We start from the raw sequence: 20,431 nt of genomic DNA on the forward strand, positions 1-20,431 counted from the left end.
AGCTGCACAGCCCATTCTGGTGCAAGCTGAGATGACCCAGCTGCTGGCAGAGCTGACCACAGCCCTGCTCCACATTCATTTTTGGAAGCCAGTGCAGCCTCTCCCCACTTGTGCCCCAGCCCTCATCACCTCATGTGAAAAGCAAGGTTTAAAAAGCATCAGTTTGAAACCTGAATGGGAAATGGATCCAAGTTAGAACTTGCACACCCTGTGACTTGTCTAAAGCTGCTGCTGGAGGTGCTGGTGCCAGGGCAGGGACCTCCTGCTCAGCACAACCTGTGCTTCCCAGGCAGGGCACCAAGCCCCACAGAGCTTCCCCAGCTCAGAGCCTGCACAGGGGATGCTCCAACCAGGATTTGTAGGACAGGAGAAGTGGCTGATCTGCTGGAAAATACCCCCATCACTGAGACCAACAGGAGCAAGAAAATTGATTATTTATGAAGCATTTTCTCCTTTCCTTATGCATGGATCATCTAAACAGCCTTCCCACTCCTATTTCACAGCTCTATCACCAATCCTCTGTGCCCCTCACCTTGCAATCCTCCTTTTTTCTTTTTCCATCTTTATTCATATCATCAGCATAAGTTAGCACCTCCATGGGAGGCAAAATCCTCCTCTTGCTGGGCACACTGTGCCTGCCACAACCCCTGCTTGGCTTGAAGTTATGACACGAATGCAAAAAGAAAAAAGAGGAGAGAAAAAAAAAAAAAAGAACCACAAGGAAAAAAGCCCCCATGAGGATAAGTGGACAAAATCAAATATACAATGGACCAGACAACGCTAGATTTCACCCTTATAAATCACCTTTCAATCCAGGGTCTTAAAGTGCTTTGCAAACATTAAATCATAAATCCCTTATGAGTGAGACAAGTATTATCCCCTTTTCACAAAGAGCCCAAATCCCAGGTATGATGGCAGCTTTCACCAAACTGCAGCCAGAGTGGAGCTGGAGGAATTAGGATTTCACATCCCCATTGCTCCATGTGGCTTCTTCTCTCCCCATGACTCAGGAGAGCAGCACAGGGGCTTGAAACAGCTCAAAGCCTTTTACAGTTGAGCTTGGCTGCTCAAGGAAAGGGACAATTGCTCCAAGTCTCCTGTAACTCCCCTCCTGCACTCACTCATTTCCATCATGCTGATCACTGACCTCTAGAAGTGCCTGACATTTGGTTTTGTCCAAATGAACCAAAACAAGGGGGCTTCTGCTTGAGCAGAAATTGGGTTTCCAGCTCAGCTCTTTATTGCTCAGGACCAGTTTGCTGCCAGTTTGAAGGGAGGCTGCTGGCAGAGTGTTTAAAGAGAGGGACAGGGTTTTTGTTTTCCATCTCTTTCCCTGCTTTGCAGCCCATTGATGCTGTGCTACATTTAAACACCTATCTGGACATAACCAGCTTCACCCTAAGCCACTAAAACCACAAGCAAATGCATTTTCAGCAAGACCCTATTAACCAAACCCACCTCAGCCCATTCTTCAGGTCTTCACCCTGGTCCAGAGGTGAGACCAACTGATCCCTTCCTTCTTCAGCCCAGGGAGGGGACCCAAACCCAGGCTGGTAGCTCAGGCAGCCCCAAATAAACCCAATGCCACAAATGAGAGTTTGACCTGGCTAAGCCTGTGCGTTCCCTCCTCTTCTTGTCACCTCCAGGCTTTCAGGGAGGTGTTTGAAGAGCAGATTTGAAAATCCAGGTGCACCAAACAAGCTGATAACAACATCCTTTACCAAGAGGAGGAAGCTGGGTGGGGAATACAAGATTTATGGATGGTTGAGAGCCCCAGAATGCAACAGAAATCCTGGTTTGGGTCCAAAAACCCAGGAGGAAGATGGTGACCAAGCATGGCTGAGACCAAACTCACTCCCCAGATTTCTCTCCCCTAATAAATGCTTCATACATTAAGATGATCTCTCAATATCTTTAATCAAAGAAGTTTTTCTAGTGTTTTGAGAGGTTGCAACAAAATGAGTGGATGCCCAAATGCTCACTCAGGCAGTTTGAAGGGAAAAATTTGGGCTATAGGGATTCATGGGGAGTCTGCACCCGGGGAGTGGGCAGGGCACACCACCAGGATGATAAAACAAGAATAAATGACTTCTATCCAGAGATAACTTCTCCCCACAGCCCACAAAATCCAGGGAGAGAGAAGCAGAAAGGAAAGGCAAAGTGCTCCATTTCAGAGCAGAATAATACCTGATATGCTCCCTGCTAGTGAACCAAGGGTGGCTTAATTAGACTGGAAAACAAGAGGAGAGTCCAGCACTGTGGTCAGAAGGACCCTGGCCACCACCACCACCTTCCACCCAGGATTATTTTGTCTCCCCTCAAACCCCAGTGCAGATTATCCTGGTGAGGATGTGGGTCCCTGTGCAGACAGCTCAGAAACCGCTTGCAAAGCACCACACTCTCCTGAAGATTCTGCACCTGCTGCAAGATGAAGATAAATTCAAAGGCACTGGTGTAAACACTCAGCAAACAGCCCCTCCAAACGCACCGTGTCTCCTTTGAAATATCATTTCCTCATGCATTTAATTACTCACTGCTTTGTACACTTTCCTTTGCCCGCCCAAAAAACAAGAGGGGGGGAAAAAGCCCAACAAAACTCTGTGCTCAATTCTTCTTAATACTGGCAGTTCTGCCTAAATTTAGCAGGGAGTGGGGGGGAAGAAAAAGGTGTTCAGAACACGTATGGATTTACAAGCAACACAAATATCCCGTGTTCTTGGTAATATGCTGTTTCTAAATCAGGCTCATAAATACATGCTTGGGAGATTAGTCTATAAAAAAAAATAAACTTTAATTACCCCCTCTTTATCAGCACACAGAGCCCGTGGTGTTAACCATATGTGGGTGTTAAACGCCAAGTGCTTTGCAATCTTCCCCACCCCCTCGGGAGATAATAGCATCACAGAACGGTCCGTGGCCACTGGGATGTGGAAATGCATTCCCAGCACTCGGGGAAGACAGGGCTGGGGAAGGTGAGCAGGGGAACGAGGGCTGGAAGTGCTAAACAGCCCCCACTGTGCTGAGCCGCATGCAGAGCATCCAGCACGGGCACGGGAGTGCACCTGGGGGACAGCAGCACACCTGGGGACAGCAGCATCCTTGGGGACAGCAGCACCCCTGGGGACAGCAGTACACCTGGGGACAGCAGCACCCCTGTGGGGACAGCAGCACACCTGTGGGGACAGCAGCACACCTGTGGACAGCAGCACACCTGGGGGGACAGCAGCATCCCTAGGGACAGCAGCACACCTGGGGACAGCAGCACACCCTGGGTACAGCAGCACTCTTGGGGACAACAGCACCTCCAGGGGGACAGCAACATCCCTCTGGGGGACAGCAGCACCCCTGGGGACAGCAACATCCCTCTGGGGGACAGCAGCACCCCTGGGGACAGCAGCATCCTTGGGGACAGCAGCACCTCTGGGGACAGCAACACGCCTGGGGGACAGCAGCACACCCAGGGGACAGCAGCAACCCTGGGGACAGTAGCACACCCAGGGGACAGCAGCACCCCTGGGGACAGCAGCACCCCTGGGTACAGCAGCGCACCCAGGGGACAGCCAGCCCACCCCAGCCCAGCTCACACCCCCGGGATGCTCCCGGAGCTGCTGCCGTGCCAGAGGAATCGAGCTCCTAATGATCCGTCGTTATGTTCCAGCAGGGGCTCGTTAATAGGATAGAGCAGCGTTTCCAGGACAGCCTCACACACCAACACATCTCGAGGTGTTTTACGAGGGGCAGATCATGTCCAATCAAATCTAACGGCAATTAAGATGAGCAGTGGTGTTGGCAGGAGGCTCTGGACGTGGAGCACCCCTGCACAGGAGGGAGCAGCACTGCCTGAATCCCCTCCTGGCCCTGCAGCCTCCTCTAACACAGCAGGGTGGGATGGGATGGGATGGGATGGGATGGGATGGGATGGGATGGGATGGGATGGGATGGGATGGGATGGGATGGGATGGGATGGGATGGGGTGGGGTGGGATGGGATGGGATGGGATGGGATGGGATGGGATGGGATGGGATGGGATGGGATGGGATGGGATGGGATGGGATGGGATGGGATGGGATGGGATGGGATGGGATGGGATGGGATGGGATGGGATGGGATGGGATGGGATGGGATGGGATGGGATGGGATGGGGATGGCAGATCCTCCTCTCAGTCAGACACAGCTCTCCTGCACCATGACCCCACCAAGCCTTCACACACCCCCCAGCCCCAAAGGCCCTTCCTTCTAAAGGGGATGGATGTGGATGCAATGAGCCCCCCAGGCAGGGGGTGAGAGCACAGGTGGGTGTTTCATCACACACCATCTACACCACACCTGGTCCCAGCCTCTTCCTGAGGCATCTTCTCCACTCCAGTCCTGGACAAATCCCAGATGAAGGTGTCCAATGAAGGTGCCCACAGCTACAGCCCAGATGTGGGTCAGAGCTCGGGCACTGGGCAGTCTCCAGCCTCATCTCAGAGTCAGCAGGATGTGGATCAGCCCTGAAGTGGCAGCTTTGCTTCCCCTGTGCTGGGGGAGACTCTCCAAGGAGGCAGAGAGGAAGGATGGGGGAAGGAGGACAGGCAGCCACGCTGTGCAGCAGAAGGGTGAGATCAGTTGCTTCTGGATTTATAGAGGATTAGATCTTGCTGAGCACATGCTGAATCAGATTAATACTATTAACATTTATGAATTATCCTCTAGCAATTAGCCCAGACGTCCTCCAGTACAGCACAGAGAGCTGCAGAAAAGGCAGCCCTGGGCTGTGGGTCAGGGGGGAGGATGCCAAGGGGTGGCTTGGGCACTGTGGGGAGTGGGGAGTTGGGCTGCTGGACCCCACAGCAAGGTCAAGGGCTCATTGACCGAGCTCCTGTGTGTCCCACTGGGCTCTTGTGCTCCTCCAGCAGCCTGAGCCACGGCTCTTAAGGTGCTCCTGGAGTTATAAAGCCTTATGTACTGAATAAATGTATTTGCTTCCTAATTATACAGCTGTTGGTGGTGCTCCCCCTTTGCTCTAAGGCATTGTGCCTGCAGCTGGCAGGGAGACTCTGCCAGCAAATTCCAACCACGAGGAGGAAGGGGGCAAAGGCAAAGCCTTGAAGGCTGGGCAAGAAATGAGCAGCTGAGGAGAGGGGGGAAACAGAGATGACCAAAGTGACACAGGTTGAGATGCTGATCCACCAGCCCCTCAGCACCAGGGTCACAGGCAGATTCTCTTCCCCACATATCTCAGATCTCCTGGCACAGCAAAGAGAGGAAGAATTTGTGCAAACTCAATTTGCTCTTCTGGCACTGTTATATTTTTTTGCATTTCTCTGGGCAGCGACAATTAAAATCAATGAAGTCAGTTTTGCTTTCATGTTCTCAGTGCTGAATTGGTTGAGATAAAATCACATTAAAGAAACAGCTACATATTTAAAGGTAGATATTGCCTGCACTGGAATTTTCTTTCATGAAAATCAATGAAAGCACTTCTCCTGGAATTAAGGCCTGATCTTTTTTTGTTTTACACTCCAAATGAGTCCCAATTTTACAATACACAAGCACAAAGGCAAATCTGAGTTGAAGGTTTCATTTTAAGGAGACGAGAAAGCAATTTTCAATACAGAGTAGCAAAAACATTATTCCTACTGGAAAAAAGGAGGAAAAAAAGTAATCATTATCTATGAAATAGTTTGTGTTGAGTCACAGCCCAGGGAGGATTGTGCTCAGTGAGTGAAGGGCTGGTCAGACAGATGAATTGATTTTAGAAACCAGAAGGAGATGGAGGCCAGGGCAACAGGGATAGCTCAGGACCTGGCAAATGTCCCAGGGGCTGGTGCAAGAGATGTCCAGGGACTCAATTTGTTCACCCTGGCTGGACCTTCACCACACTGCCCACTGTCCACTGCCACCCTGCAGGCAGAGCTGGGACTGGGGAGCTGGGCTGCAGTCCCAAAGTAAACTCCCAAACCCTTTTTTTCCTCCATCCATTATGTTTGGAATAGATACAAACCGACAGAACAGGATGAGAATACAAATCTCTGCTCTGCAACAGCTCCCCAGGGCTGGGGCACATCCCTCCGTGCCTCAGTTTCCCCCACAGCCAAGCACCACACAGGAACAAATGTGACATCTGCCACCCTCTGCTCCTTCCCTGCCGCAGCCAGGAGACAAATCCACCGTGCCACAGGGATCCACAAGGAACACATCTTCATTTTCCAAGCGGCACCAGCCCTCGCCCTCCTCCCGCCTGCACCAGCTCCGTGTTTATGTTCTGCTTCCTGGGAAACAAGAGGCTCGTTACCATGCGGAGGGCGACAGCAGAGCGATTAGTGAAATTTGTTACCCACATGCTCTGAACAAAATTAAATTAAAAGTGCTGCTTTGCTGTCAAGATAAGGGCCAAGCCGGAGAGATAATTTTTCACTCTCAAACACTCAATTACTCGCTGAGGCTGTATCAGATACAATCGGAAAATAAATAAATAAATAGGAAGAGCCGCACTGCCTCCAGGAACAGATGTAAAAGCCTTTATCTCCAGCGCAGTCCAGGGAAGTTAAAGTGCCTGCAGCCACTGCAGCTCCACCAGCACTCTACCTGCAGACCCCTGTGCTGCCCAGCTCCAGCTTCCAGCAGCAGCACCTCTCCCAGCACCCCTGGTGTGGGCAGGAGCATGAGGGCACCCCACACCCACAGCCAGCAGAGATTAAGGGAACAAAGAGGCAGCTGGAGCAGCCCCAGCCCAGCTTCCCTGCACAGCCAGAGTCCAGCAGGAATGGAGAGGTTTCAGATGGGGTTTATGGGCTGTTGCAGTGCCTCATTGCTCTGCAGGCTAAATAAGCCATCATGCACCACTAGCTGGAGAAGCAGCATCCATGACAGAGAGCAGAGAATGGCTGGGAATAAGCAGCATCCCCCACTGTCACAGTGCCCTGGACATCGGTGTGAGCATGGCTGTGGTGCCAGGGTGCAGCCTAGAGGGGGAGACCCTGCTGCTCTGGGGCATAAAGACAAGATTTGTATCATGAAGGCACCTCAATTCTGAGATTTGGGGATGTGCAGGTCACATGGGAGCTGTGGTGTCCCCTCAGGGGTGCTCCTTCCTGACCTCACAAAGAGCAGCACAGCTCCATGTGCCATGAACCAGCTGTGTGTGCACCATCCAGACTGACCTGTCCGTCTGTCCCTGCAGGGAGCAGCTGTGTGCCCCTTTCTGAGGCACCCTAAAGGCTCTGTGTCCCTTCCTGAGGAATCCTAAAGGCTCTGTGTCCCTTCCTGAGGAATCCTAAAGGCTCTGTGTCCCTTCCTGAGGAATCCTAAAGGCTCTGTGTCCCTTCCTGAGGAATCCTAAAGGCTCTGTGTCCCTTCCTGAGCAATCCTAAAGGCTCTGTGTCCCTTCCTGAGGAATCCTAAAGGCTCTGTGTCCCTTCCTGAGGAATCCTAACCTGCCCATGCCGTGGGCTGGCCACATGAGGAGGGGATGGATGCAGTGCCAGGAAGGGAGAAGCATCCCCATGTACAGACAGAGAGCACCAGACACAGACAGACCCATTCTTCCCTCGTGTCACTGGAAGCAGCCCAAATTGACAGGTTTATCACCTTTTGTGTCCCACTTGATTGCCAGCAGCATCTCCCCCAGCCTGCAGGCGAGTCAAGCCTAAGGCAGAGCAGGGAGGCAATTCCCTGAGGAGTGTGGGAGAGTGGGGTGATGTCCTGCCTGCAGCATTCACTCAGCTCCAGCAAGGCCAGAGGCACCAGCAAAGACAGCAGTACCCACATTTCATTCTGCTCTTCGTTTAGTTCCCCATGAAATAATAAGTGCCTGCTGCCTCTGGAGATGGGAGAGGATCAAAGCAAAGCTTCCTCATATGTAGTAGACTCCGAATACCTAATATTCCCTTATAAAAGGCCTTGTTTTAAACACCAAATACAGAGGCAGATCAAAGCTCAGCTTCTCATTTCTCTAACAGCCCTCAGAAGGCTCCGCCAGCCAGCCCAGCACACACACACACACGGGGCTGACACCAATCCAAGGTACATAATTGAACTCTGCTAATTTGTCAGAACCATCACCACATGCTATGGAAACAGCCAGGTGCCTTGTTCACAGAGACCTCAGCTGAGGAGCATCCCAAAGCCATGCCCTCCCTTCCCTGGCGTGCTGGGGAGCTGGAACAAGAGCTGTGAATGAAAACAGAGTGGGATGTTTCCCCCTTCCCCCAGACCCAAGTGTGGGGAGCAGGCTCAGGGTGGTGCAGCCCGAGCTCAAGCAGATACCAGAGGCAGCTTGAGGAGCAGCAGCCAGCTGAGACATTCCATGAGACACCCCAGGTGGGTGGGCACTATGCTGGGTGCCCTCCAGCATGTCACAGGAGATAAAGCATCCCTTTGCCTCTTCACCCCATGCTTTGTGTCTGGGTTTCCAGCAGCTCTGATCCCTGCTGGATGGGGAGGGACATCAGCCCCAGACTCAGGGTTTGTCAGCAGCATGGGGAGCTCCTGGCAGGTCCCAGGGGCTCAGATACAGGGGCTCCCAGCAGGTCACAGAGGCTCAGAACAGTGCAAAGGAGGACAGAGGGTCTGTGTGTCTCCAAGACAAATGGGCTTGGGACGGCTCAGCCCCTCTCAGGGTCTCCATATGACATCTTCACTTTCCCTGCCTCAGTTTCCCCCAACCCAGGAAGCTGAACAACATCTGCTGCACATTTCTGTTGAGAGCAGCTGAGAAAGCAGAGGGAGGAACCTCACCTGTGCCTCCCCTTCAGCAAGGTGGGGCTCACCATAGTCACAGAATCCTTAATGAGATGGGCAGGGAGCCTGACACAGCCCTGGAGTTACAGTGCTGCTGCTCCCCCCACATCTTTCACTGTTTGATTTCACCATCAGGCAGCTGCTGCCTAAGACCAGGGGAACTCAGGGCTGCACAGTCAGACCAGGAGCAGAATATATTTTGCTGGGCACAAGGCAAACCCCACCCCAGAACAAGAGGGATGGAGCAGGAGTGGAGTTTGTGCACACGGCTCTGCCTCCTTGGTTTAGGGTGATTTTTGCTACTAATATTTTCCTCTCCAGCTCAGAGTGAACACATCCCACCCTGAAGCATCAAAGCTTTGATATTGCCCTGATGGCCAGCGGGGGATGTGGATTCACATCTTTACAACACTGTCAGGTTCTGCCTCACAGAGACTTCAGCACTGGTGGAAGGTGCAATGACCGACAGCTCTGGAGACAAGAGCCATCTGTGCACCACAGCCAGAATGCAATGAAGTTCCCACATTGCCTGGTACTCCCAGGGGAATGGGAAAGGGGAGAGCCAGACTCCACAGCAAGCAGAGCCTTGCAGTGCACAAACCTGCTGCAAATAGGTTGCATGAAAATCTGATTTCTGGAAATCCTCAAGGAGTCAGTGCTGAGGGTCAGAGGAAGGAGCAAACCAGCCATCCCTGGCCTCAGCTGAGGGGCACTTCAGCCTCTGAGCACAGAGCTGTGCACAGCCTGACAGCCTCTCTCAGGACTTGTCTCACTTGGAAAAGCATACAAATTCCAGCTCCCTTGAGACTGCATAGCACTAGAGCAGAGCTCACACTGATCCATCAGAGAAGGGGAGAGTGGGGAGCTGGTGTGGGCACAGGCAGGGGACTGTGCTGAAGAGCAGGGGGGCCTCACTGAAAATTTGGGAATGAACAGGACACTTCTTGGCATAAGCCAGCAGTGCCTCTCCCAGCTCAAATCCCAGAGATGGGGCTGAGCCCAACAGCAAAGACCAAGGCTCCAGGGGAAGATCTCTGCTTTGTTCCTTCCACTCTCCTCCCCTAGAATTCCTCTAGAGACTTTCCAAAGACACAGTAACATCACGTAAGGGCATCCCACACACCTAGAAGCTGGGAAGGTGAGTGGTGCAGCGTGCTGTGACCACAAAAGGTGCTGCCTCTTACCCCAGCATGTACTCCTGCACTGAAAACCAGGTACCCGTGGGTCTGCTGCTCCTGAGCTACCAGAACAAACCCTCCCTTGCTGAGTACTGTCCTGTGGGAATATCTCTCTAATCTGCCTTGCCAAACACTACAGAGCCTGCTGTCCTCCTTCTCCAGGAGACACAGGGGGCCACTTAACCAAGCTCAAATAAAAGCAAACCCGCACACCTCCTAAGTGGAAACTTCCCATCGCATCATCTGGGATCAATGCCTTGACAGTACAAGTAATTAGGCTCAATCCTACAAAATCTTATCCGAGGAGAGAAACCCCAAGGAATCCCTCTCTCCTTGGACCTGATAACTATCCAAAGGCACCTGCAACGACACGGCAGCCTGGCAGAATCGATAGGGGAACATCATTGTAAGAATTAACTGTATCTGACGATGCATCCTTCTCTATTAGAGTTACGATCCCGTCCAATTATGGATCTTGGCTGAACTCGTAATTATGAGTTTGGTACTACGACTTCCCACTACGCTATTGCTTTGCTTCCATGAGGGAGTGGAGAGTCAATGAAAGGATAATGGAAAATTCCTTTCAAGGATGCAGCAATGGCCAAATGTATCTAGACAGGAGGAGAAGCACAATGGGGACTTTATGCAAGACAATTCCCTCAGTTAGCCCCCAGTGAACACGAACAAACCAGGTTCTCACAGCACTGCTCAAACACTAAGGCAGATCTAACAGCCAGCTCTGTGCGACGGCGCGAGGCAGCTCTGCCTCCTGAATTCCCTTCAAACCCAGCCATCAAAGCTGCCCAGGTGAACAACAGCTTATTCACAGGGAAAGAAAGGAATTCTTCCCATTCATCTGTTCCTTTGTATTTGCCCTACAAGGAAGCTAAAACCAACAACCAAAAACTAACATAGAAATCAATAAAAATATCTTTGTACCTGGCATCCAGTATGAGCGTTTTTCAAGAGACTGACAGAGCAGTTGACCCCAAGGGGAATGGCATCAAGGCAGCCTTGCAAAGATTTTTCTTCCTCTCATTAAAACACAGTTTTCCCTATCTTCCCTGTGTCCTATCACCCCTATCTCTAGTGGAAGCTGGAAAAACCCCAGACTTCAGTGACTTTTCCAAGGTATCCAAGGCTGTCACAGCCTGGCAAGTATTCCTTAATAAGTCACTGAAAAAGCTACTCCAGCACCTGGGAAATTTGATCCCTGTATCAGCAGTGTTTTGTGACAGTGTCTTTTGTCCCTGTTTGCCAACACAACCAATTCCTTCCTCCTGTCACATGGGCATGAAGATGATCAGAGGGATGGAACACCTTTCCCATGAGGGAAAGCTGAGAGACTTGGGATTGTTCAGCCTGGAGAGGAGAAGGCTTAGGGGTGAATAACTGCATCTTTCCAGTGGCTGAAGGGAGCTGGAGATGGACACAGAATAACAGGACAAGAGGAAATGGCTTCAAACAGACAGAGGGCAGGGTTAGAAGAAGTTTAAGCTTATTGGGGAAAAAATCTTAACTATAAGGGTGAGGATGTGCTGGCACAGGATGCTCAGAGAAGCTGTGGCTGTCCCTGCATCACTGGCAGTGTCCAAGCCAAGTTGGATGGGGCTTAGAGCAACCTGGGATAGTGGAAGGTGTCCCTGCCCATGGCAGGGGTGGAACAAGGTGATTTTAAGGTCCTTTCCAACCCAAACTGTTCCAGGATTCTGATTCTATCATTTTCCCCTGAATGCAGCTGTGTCTGTACTGCAACAGGTAAGTAACTCATGAATCCTCTCATCCTTTTCATCAAAAGCTTGTTTAAAACATGGTGATGGATTTCTTTTGGTTCTAAAACACATGGAAAAGAAGAAAAAAAAAAAAAAACCAAAACCAACCCCCAACCATATAAAATTGAAGCAAGAACTGCAGCACACCCCTGTGCACGCGTGAGTTTATTCCCGTGTGCAACCATCGAGCGGATCAGAGGTGTTGAGGTAATTTCACATTCAAATAAACACACTGGAAGCATTTATGGGAATGGCTCATCATGGAAACAAATGGGGCCTCGTGCTGCTGCGGTGGGCACCGGCATCTATCTGGCTGCCGCGCTCTGCCGAGGCCCGGCTCCGAGCACAAAACAAATGGAGGGAGCAGACCCACTGTGCAATTTTTAAATTGCTTCCCAACGGAGTTATTTCCCGACAGTGATTTTTCAAACCCAGTCACAGCAGCAAAACTTGGCCTCTCCTCCACCGAACAGCTCGGGCTGAGAGTCCTGAACAAAACCGTGATGTGACGGGAGGAAATGCGGACACTAATTTCAAACTCCAGATGATATTTCAGTTTCTTGGCTTCTCTAACTCACAAAAGAGCCTGAAGGGACTTGGGTCTACAAATCCCTGCCCCAACCCTCATTTTGAAGTTGTTCTTTTTAATTGCCTTTGTGCCAAGTGGAAGGTTGGGAAATTTTCATCCAACGGATGCTTTGCATGGGAAATAAAGGGCAGAAAACTGGAGTTTGGAGCAAGGAATTGCCAAGGTAACCATCCCTGACAGCTGCACTGGTGCCAGGACGAGGACAGACACAACCACTCCCCGCTGGTGCAGCTTTGGGGAAGCACCAGGGCATGTGGAGGGTAACTGATATTAAAAACCATCAAAGAAACCCAGAACCTCATCAGCATCACTGGGAAGTGAGATTTAAGGCACCTGCATGGTCCTGCACCACACAAACAGCACATCTTGGGATGTCCTTACCACCACAGACCCATGGGGACAGTCAAGGTGCTCAGCCATTTCTTTCCCCTGACAGCAGAGTGCAATCACAGCCTCCCTCTGTACCTTTGCTTCGCCTCCGGCTCCGGTACTGCTCCGTGTAGAAGGTGAGCTGGGTTTCATCGTCTGCCTCTGAGCCAGAGTTGCCTTTGGCACGTCCAAACCCGATCCCACCTGCAAGCAGGAGAGAAGAAAAAGTCAGCCAGGGATGCTCAGGAGCAGGTGGAGCTGGGGGCTCCTCAGCAGAGCTCAGGATTTGGCCAGCAACCCCCTCTCTTTGCTAAGGTTCTTTGCTTGGGGTCACCAGTTGTGATCAGGAGCTTTTACCATTCATGATTTCATCAAAAATCAAGATGCCACTATGGCCACAGTGATGTGAATGTAAGAAGACACTTTCTACCCTCAGAAATAAAACCACAAATGTATTTCAAGGGACTTACAAAGAAAACCCCTGAGTGTGGCAGCTGCTCTCCCCAAGGACACCTGCATGGTGGAATGCAGTGAATTTTGTCAAACCCAGCAAGGACAAATGGTGCAGGGGAACTACAGCACTTGGGGGCACCCAGGACCCCTCGAGGGTCTTTCCTGCTCCTCAGCACCCACTTTGGCCCATCTGCTCCCCCAGTTTGCTGTGACAGGAGCAGGGCTGACCCACGGCTCACACGACCTCCTCCTCTCCAGACACAGTGTGGGATGCAGCAGGAGCCCAGCTGGCTTCATCCCCAGACCCACCAAGAAGCAATGGATGCTTAAAAAGCACCACAGACTCTAATTGGCAGAAATCCTTCAATCTTTGCAGAGCTTAAAGCAAAGAGGCCTCTGGGGGTTGACAGTGGCCCTTTAAACAGCCATTAAAATATTTTACTGTTTTTAAAAAATCTTTTATTCTAGGCAGCAGCACAATTTCCCCATTTCTTGGCAGAAGGACAGAAAATGAGCGGTGCCTTCTGCCCTCTGAAATCCTTAATCACAGCGATGAGAGGTGGCTGGCAGGAGCCAGAGGGACGCCAGGAGCTCAGCACGTGGCTCCTGCCCTGGCCATGCCCTGGCCTGGCTGAGCAGTGCCCTCCAGAGCAGTCTCAGCAGCGGGGCAGGAAGAGGCTCTGCTGGCTCCTCTCCTCCTGGAAGCAGCAGGAAGGGTCAGTGCTACAACACAGCAGCATTTAGTGCTTGGATGGGGGCTGGGGGGTGTAGAGATCCCAAACCATCACCCATCATCAACCCCTCTTCAGTGCCACGATACACCCACACCAAGAGGTCTGAAAGGCACAGCAGAGTGGTGAAACCAATAAGGCTTATTTGCAAGAGCGAGGAAAATCTTAATTAACCTGGGCTTCTAACGCAGCCTTTGGGCAACCAGCCAGGGCTGCAGCCATGCTGCACATCCCCTCCTCACTGATCAGGGGTTGCTGCAGTGGTCAGGGCTGGGGACAGACACCAGCTGTGGGAGGGTCCCCCACTCCTGAGAGCTCAGCACAGCCATTGTCCCTGCCCGGGAGAGCGACCTGGACACTGCCTTTGCAGGCAGGACATGGCACATCCCTCTGTCACCTTCCTGTGCACCAGAGCTGGCCCCTTCTGCCCAGGCAGATGGCTGGGCTGGACAGAGGCAGTGATGTGGTGCTCTCTGTGCTGTCACACCCCGCTGAGGTGACCAGGCAGCTGGCACAGGCTCGGCCCAGCCCCCTCCGGCCACTCTGCGTTTGTGTGCCGGCTGCGTCGCCGTGATGGATGGAGCTGACATGTTAAATTACTCAGGCTGGATGTCTTCAGAGAGCTGGTGACAGCGATATTGCATTTTCTGATTACCCAGCACTGAGCAGGATGTATAAATACAGCAGTTGTGAGACCCGGCGCGGTCCCCAGCCCGCAGCGGAAACGTCTCCTCTGACCCAACATGCAGTGCCAGAGGTCAGCCTGGCAACACCAGCCTGGGGCACACACACGGCTGCCAGGGATGTGCTTTTACACCTCCATGCCATCAAGGATGCTGGAACACATCTTGGGGGTGGTTTTGAGGATCTCAGTGCCCAGCTGGGGCAGCCCCAAGGAGGCAGGGACACTAATCCTCAAGTAATCCTGCCATGAACCTGATTCCGTGTTTAACTGGCCCCAAAATCTGATCAAATTAGCCCAGTGAGACATTCACAACTGGGGCAATGCCTCCTCTTCCAGGTCCATTGCCAGCCTTGGTCACAGGCTGCTCACCAGGGCAAGGGCTGAGGATAATTGTGTTGGGGCCAAGGATGCTCACAGCAGAGAGCACCCACGAGCAATTACTGATGAAACAAGACAGCATCCAGGTAAAGCCAAGCAGTCCTGCCTGGTCAGCATTCCCTTCCCTTCAAAAACAGGGAGAAAACCACCAGGTGTCAGAAAACAAAAAGACCCTAATCACTGCAATCTGTTACAAACTGGAATAAGATGCCTGAAAGACAGAGAACAGAGAAACGGCAATTTTGAAGTGCTGGATATCAGTAATGTAGTGGTAACTCTTCCCAGCAGCTCTCACAGGGAGATACACCCTCTTTACACCCAGTTTACTCCTGCTTTTGAAACTGGAGAAAAAACAAAGCTCCCTTTTCTCACCCAAGCCTTCATCTCCTGCCCAGCTCGTTCACCAGGCAGTGGGGCAGGAGGCAGGCAGGGAAAGGGAGCTCAAGGAAGATGCTCTTGTTTCTAATCCTGTTTGCAGATTTACAAACTCGTTAATCCCTTCAAACAGATCTCAGCTCAGCCAGGCACAGGGCAGGGCACTTGTTCTGAGTACAGCATTAATTTAGTGGGGAGCAAGGCAGGGTGCCAAGGCAAACACCTCGTTTACTGCAATTAAAGATGGTCCTGTTAATGCTGAGTGGGGATAAGGAAACAAAATTCAGGAACCAGAGTTACCCCCAAAGACTTTTTGTTAGCTGAAGCCATGTGTATATTTTTAAAAGTGAGTGTTTTGTCATTAAAGAGGAAATAAAAAACAAACATGACAATCTTAATCCTTTCCCTGAAGCCAGAAGGTTGCAGAATGTGTCAGGGAAAGAGCTATAGATGTAAAAGGAATCAAAACGGAGTTAAAATAAAGAAATAACTAACAGCAGCTGTTTGGATGACTCCTATCCGAGGCCAAGCTGACCTCAGCTACTTAATCCTGTGAAGTTGGATGTTACAATAGAAGTGGAAGCTTGGTTTTGTCCCCAGCGGTGCCACCTTGGGTGACATCTTTGTGATCCCTCTGCCCTGCAGCCACTATCAATGGAAAAAGTATTATCTTCATATTTTTCCTCTACAAAAAATGGAAAATCCTTGTCCATACCACAGAATTCAAGACCCACACCTTCCTTCATCAACCACGCTGGGTTCACCCCCCTCCATAATCGCTCACCCCATGCAATGTTGCCTTCTGGGTACTCAAGAAGGCCCTCTCTTCCCAGTAAAAATTGGTGAGGGATGCCCTCCCCAGCACAGCAGCAAAGTCCATGCACCAAGAGCTGGCACTGCAATGCAATTAGCTAAGTGGAAATTTTCAGTTTAATTAATTTAACCCTGAAAAGAGCATCAGACAAGTGGGGAAAAAAAAGAAAAAAATCCCTAATGTGGTCAGAGAAAGGTAAATTAGATGCAGATTTAAGGAGAAAAAAAACCCACGCAAATATTTTCTTTTGAAACTTGCCCAGTCAACCCCAAAAGCATAAAAGTATAAAGAAAAAAAGCCCTTTAAAACAAAGCAGCCTGTGTCAGGGATATGTTCACACACACTGGCTTCACATACAGCTGAGGAAAACTCTTCCTCCTCACAGACCTTCCCTCTTCCTTCTGTCTCTGCCCAAAACACCCCACCAGTGCAGGGGGTGCAGCTGACAGCACCATGGGCTTCCACTGGGAAAAACTGGAATCATGCTGATCCCAGACACAGCCCTTGCACAGCCTGAAGGGTTTCATTTTCACCAAGGACCAACTCAAAGAGCTGGACATATTATGACTCAGGTGAGGTGAAAGCTCCCAGGTGAACTCCAGAAAAGTCTCACCAGCAAAAAGTGATGTTCCACAAGCACCACAGGACAGTCAGACAGGGCAGGGTGGGAGCAGAGGTGTCCTGGTAAAACAGGGACCATGGATGAGCCCAGCTGAGCCTCAGCTCTCCCCCTCAGGCAGCTTTGGGTAGCTCAGGGCACAGCCAGGACCTCCACACCACAAGAACTGCAGCCCCAGCAAGCAGCACATCCCAATGAACAGCACACCCTGCCTCGGGAGAAGGACCATTGTGGGTTATTGCTTCCCAAATGCAGAGTGTTTTTAAAGCCCTGCCCCAGGAGAGGGCACCAGACCCCCTCTCTGCGCACAGCAGCCACCCCAAGGGCACCTCCCAGCTCTGCTCACACAGCCTGGGCCATCACCCAAACCCAAACCCTGCCCTGCTGCCTCTCCCAGGGCATCCTCAGCCCTGGGGCAGCCAGGTTGGGATGCTCTGGGACTGCGTTTCAGGATCAATAACCGCTCTGGAATGCAGCATCCTCCCCTCCCATTCTGCCAGCCCCCAGCAGAGACCTCTTCCTTCCACCCTCCCACCCGGCTCTCTCCATCCTCGCTCTCCCTCAATTATTTATAAACTCTGAATGTGCTTCACTCCATAGACGTGTTTAGGGAGAAAGGTTGTATGAAAGAGGCATTAGACAAAATAAAGTTATATGGCACTGTAAATAGAGAGGGTGGTGTGGTTGGGTGTTATTTCAGAAGTCAATCTACTTGGGAAAACAGCACCTTCCCCAGAGTGCTGGAAACACTCAGGGCAAAACCAGCTTTAATGAGGAGCAATGGGCAGCAGCTTACACACACAGCAGGGAAGCAAAGCAAGGCAATGTTTATCCCAGATTTGTTTCCCTTGGGCTGGGGGTCAGGCTGTTCTCAGATTTGGTGGTTTATCCCATCCTTCTGAAGGAGCAGCCCTCGGAAACCCTTTCGGAGCCTTTCCATAGAGGAGGAAATCCTCCTGCCATGTGCAGCTCCTGCAGGGAGAGCGCTCCAGCTGTAGGGCTTTGATGAGGTTAAACATTAATTAAATCAAACCACAAGAAAATAATTACACACATGCATCCATCAGGCTGACTTGTCACTACCCAAAACCAAAGTTGGATGCAAACTCCATCACGGAACTGTCACGCGGCCGTTAGGAGGAAATGAATGTATCCCAAATGGACAATTTCATTTAGGGTGAGGAAAAAAAACCTCTCAGGGATTGCAATGGATTAATGAGGCAAAGAGTTTATGTTTGCAGCTGGATGGAAAATGTAAACATCCCGAGTTGTGGTATTGTCCTTTAGCCTGAAGGGTTGTTTGCACTCCAGCCACTCGCCTGCCGGGGGCACAGGTGACCACAGGCTGTAAAAAAAAAAAAAACCTCTAGCATAGAATAAGCCAGGGAATGGGCAGGGAAGGCATGGATCAGCTCAGCAACAGTGCCCAGCCACCACCTCTACAAGCAAAAAGATATTTAATTTAAGAGGAAAAGAGGATGGATGGGATGGGGCTGTGCAGATCTCCATGGAGATGTTGGGACTCCCTGGCTTTTTGGGGATTTCTGATGACTGAGAGCTTAAGATCTCTTTTTTAGGGAGTGCTGGTGAGGGGTTCCTGTGGCTGGGGACACTGGGAGTCAGAGTCCCCTCCTGAAGCCCGTGGGGTACACTCTGCCTCAGGCTCAGCATCCCTCACAGACTCTTGGCACAAAGCAATTTCATTTTCTCATACTGAGGAAACCAGTGGGGAGAGATGGAGAGACTGAGGGAGCTCTTGTCCTGATAACCACTGACTGTTCCTGTGGTCACTAACAGGCAGAGGAACCCTGGGGAGGTGGGACATGGGCTGGGGGGTGTCTCCAGAGCCTGGGACAAGCCAGGCTGGCTCAGGGCCACACTGTGCTCCCACACAGCCAGAGGCTCTGCCTGCAGCTGGGCACTGTGCCTCCTCCTCAGCTCAGCCGCAAGGATTAACTGACTTGTGCCATTAGTGACCAAAAAGCCTCTTACCTTCAGGCAGTTCAAAAATGAAATAAAAAACACACCAAAAAAGAAAAGAGGCTGGAGCAGGGAATGAGGGGAACTTTCCCTGACAGTCCCCGTGGACCCCAGAGCACCCACACCCACACTAAAATCCAGTTATTTGAATAACTACTAGAAAACAAACCAAATAATTTAAACCAGTTAAAGAGTCAGAACATTTTCTTCACACTAAGTAAATAATTTATGGGCAGAGCTATAATAAAAAAAAAGCCCTCTCCAGGCCTGTATCACAGGAAAACGTATCAGGAATAAAAGATCACATTTCAGACTCATAAATAAATGAAAAACAAAACCAACAGTAAACAGAAAGAAAAGTATTTCCTTCCCAGCTCCCAGAGCTGACACAAAGACCCTCAGTGCACTGGGCAGATCGTGACCAAGGGACCTTCATCCCCATCATCCCTGAAGGGATCTGATATCTCCTCCTTCTCCAGAGATGGAAATCTGGACCCTCAATCCTGGGCCTTTTGTGTGGTACAGTCTTTAAATTCATGAATGGTGCTCTCCCATTCCCTGTGCAGCTCCTACAGCCCTCTAAGCACTGGGAAAGCAGAAAGAAGAGATGTCTCAATGATGTGAATGACAGCCAAAATGAATTTCACCCCTTCATGAAACTAAAACTTGACAAAAATCTGTGCTTCGCTGTGTTTCAGCTGGGACAGGTGACAGCAGAATCCCTTGGAGGGGACACAACCCCCAGGCACCTCCACCAGCCCACCCAGAGGATGCTGTGTGGGGTTTGTGCCTCTCTCACCCCACCACAGAGCAGCTCTGGTGTCCCACACTCTGCAATGAGGGTGAGGAGGCTCCCACCTTCCTCCCCAGCCAAGCTCCTCTGGTCATGGCTGATACCTTGGAGTGGCTCCCTAGAGCAGAGGCTGGACAAGATTAAAAGAATAAAGTGGGGATTTATTAAAGACCCTCAATAGATACACCTTGGGCAGTCAAAGCCTCCCAGAGGCTACACCCAAGATAGATGGTGGTCATGAGTTTTTCACACAATTATAAATCTGGTCCATTTGCATATCAGAGGTTAATCCTCCAGTTACAGCTTCAGGTAATGAAGTAATATACCCCCAGTTTGCTCCCCCACCAATTCACTTTTGTTTATACTTTTTCACTTTTTTTATACTTTTTTAAAATTTTGTTTATACTTTTCGAGGCAGTAAAGTTGCTTGAATTTCAGGCCTAGAGGAATTGTTTTGAATGGGAAAGCAGTAGCTAACACTGTGTGGAGTTTAGAGCTGTATACTGATGAAGCACAGGATATGGAAAAGAGAAAATCTGGAATCCTGAGTGTCTTGGGTTACAATACAGGATGTGATCAAAATCTGTATTCTATCACCATCTGTTGAAATCAGGTGGGGCAGTGATTCTTATCTCCATGGGAGATGTTCTGCTAATGGGCCAGGTGTTAAACCAGGTGGGGCATTGTTCTTTATCTTTTCACAGCCCATCCTCCCACCAGGGGATACCTCCTGTTAATGGCCATTGAGTCCCACCCAGTGCAGGACTGATAAAATTACTGCATCCCATTGGGAGATGCTCCAGCCAGGGGGAGGAGCCAAACATTTCCTACCTAGACAAAAACTGAGTTTTGGAACATCAAGGCAGCCTTTTTTCCACTGGATTCCAGAGGAAAACCAGACCCTTCCACATCATCCCTGGAGCTTCAGAGAAAACTGCACCTTGTACAGGAGCACTGCTCCAACTGAGCCA

At 50.7% G+C, this 20,431-nt stretch overlaps 1 protein-coding gene across 1 annotated transcript in view; it reads right to left on the reverse strand.

The window, feature by feature from the left end:
- The window catches only part of ASTN2 (astrotactin 2), a 315,518-nt gene that overhangs the window by 202,417 nt on the left and 92,670 nt on the right, over window positions 1–20,431 (reverse strand). The window contains exon 5 of the mRNA XM_033077837.1: window positions 12,729–12,836. Coding sequence (XP_032933728.1) covers window positions 12,729–12,836 — 108 coding nt within the window. The remainder of the gene's footprint in view (window positions 1–12,728; window positions 12,837–20,431) is intronic.

Source organism: Catharus ustulatus, chromosome 21, assembly GCF_009819885.2.
Source record: "Catharus ustulatus isolate bCatUst1 chromosome 21, bCatUst1.pri.v2, whole genome shotgun sequence".
NCBI classification, from domain to species: Eukaryota; Metazoa; Chordata; class Aves; order Passeriformes; family Turdidae; genus Catharus; species Catharus ustulatus.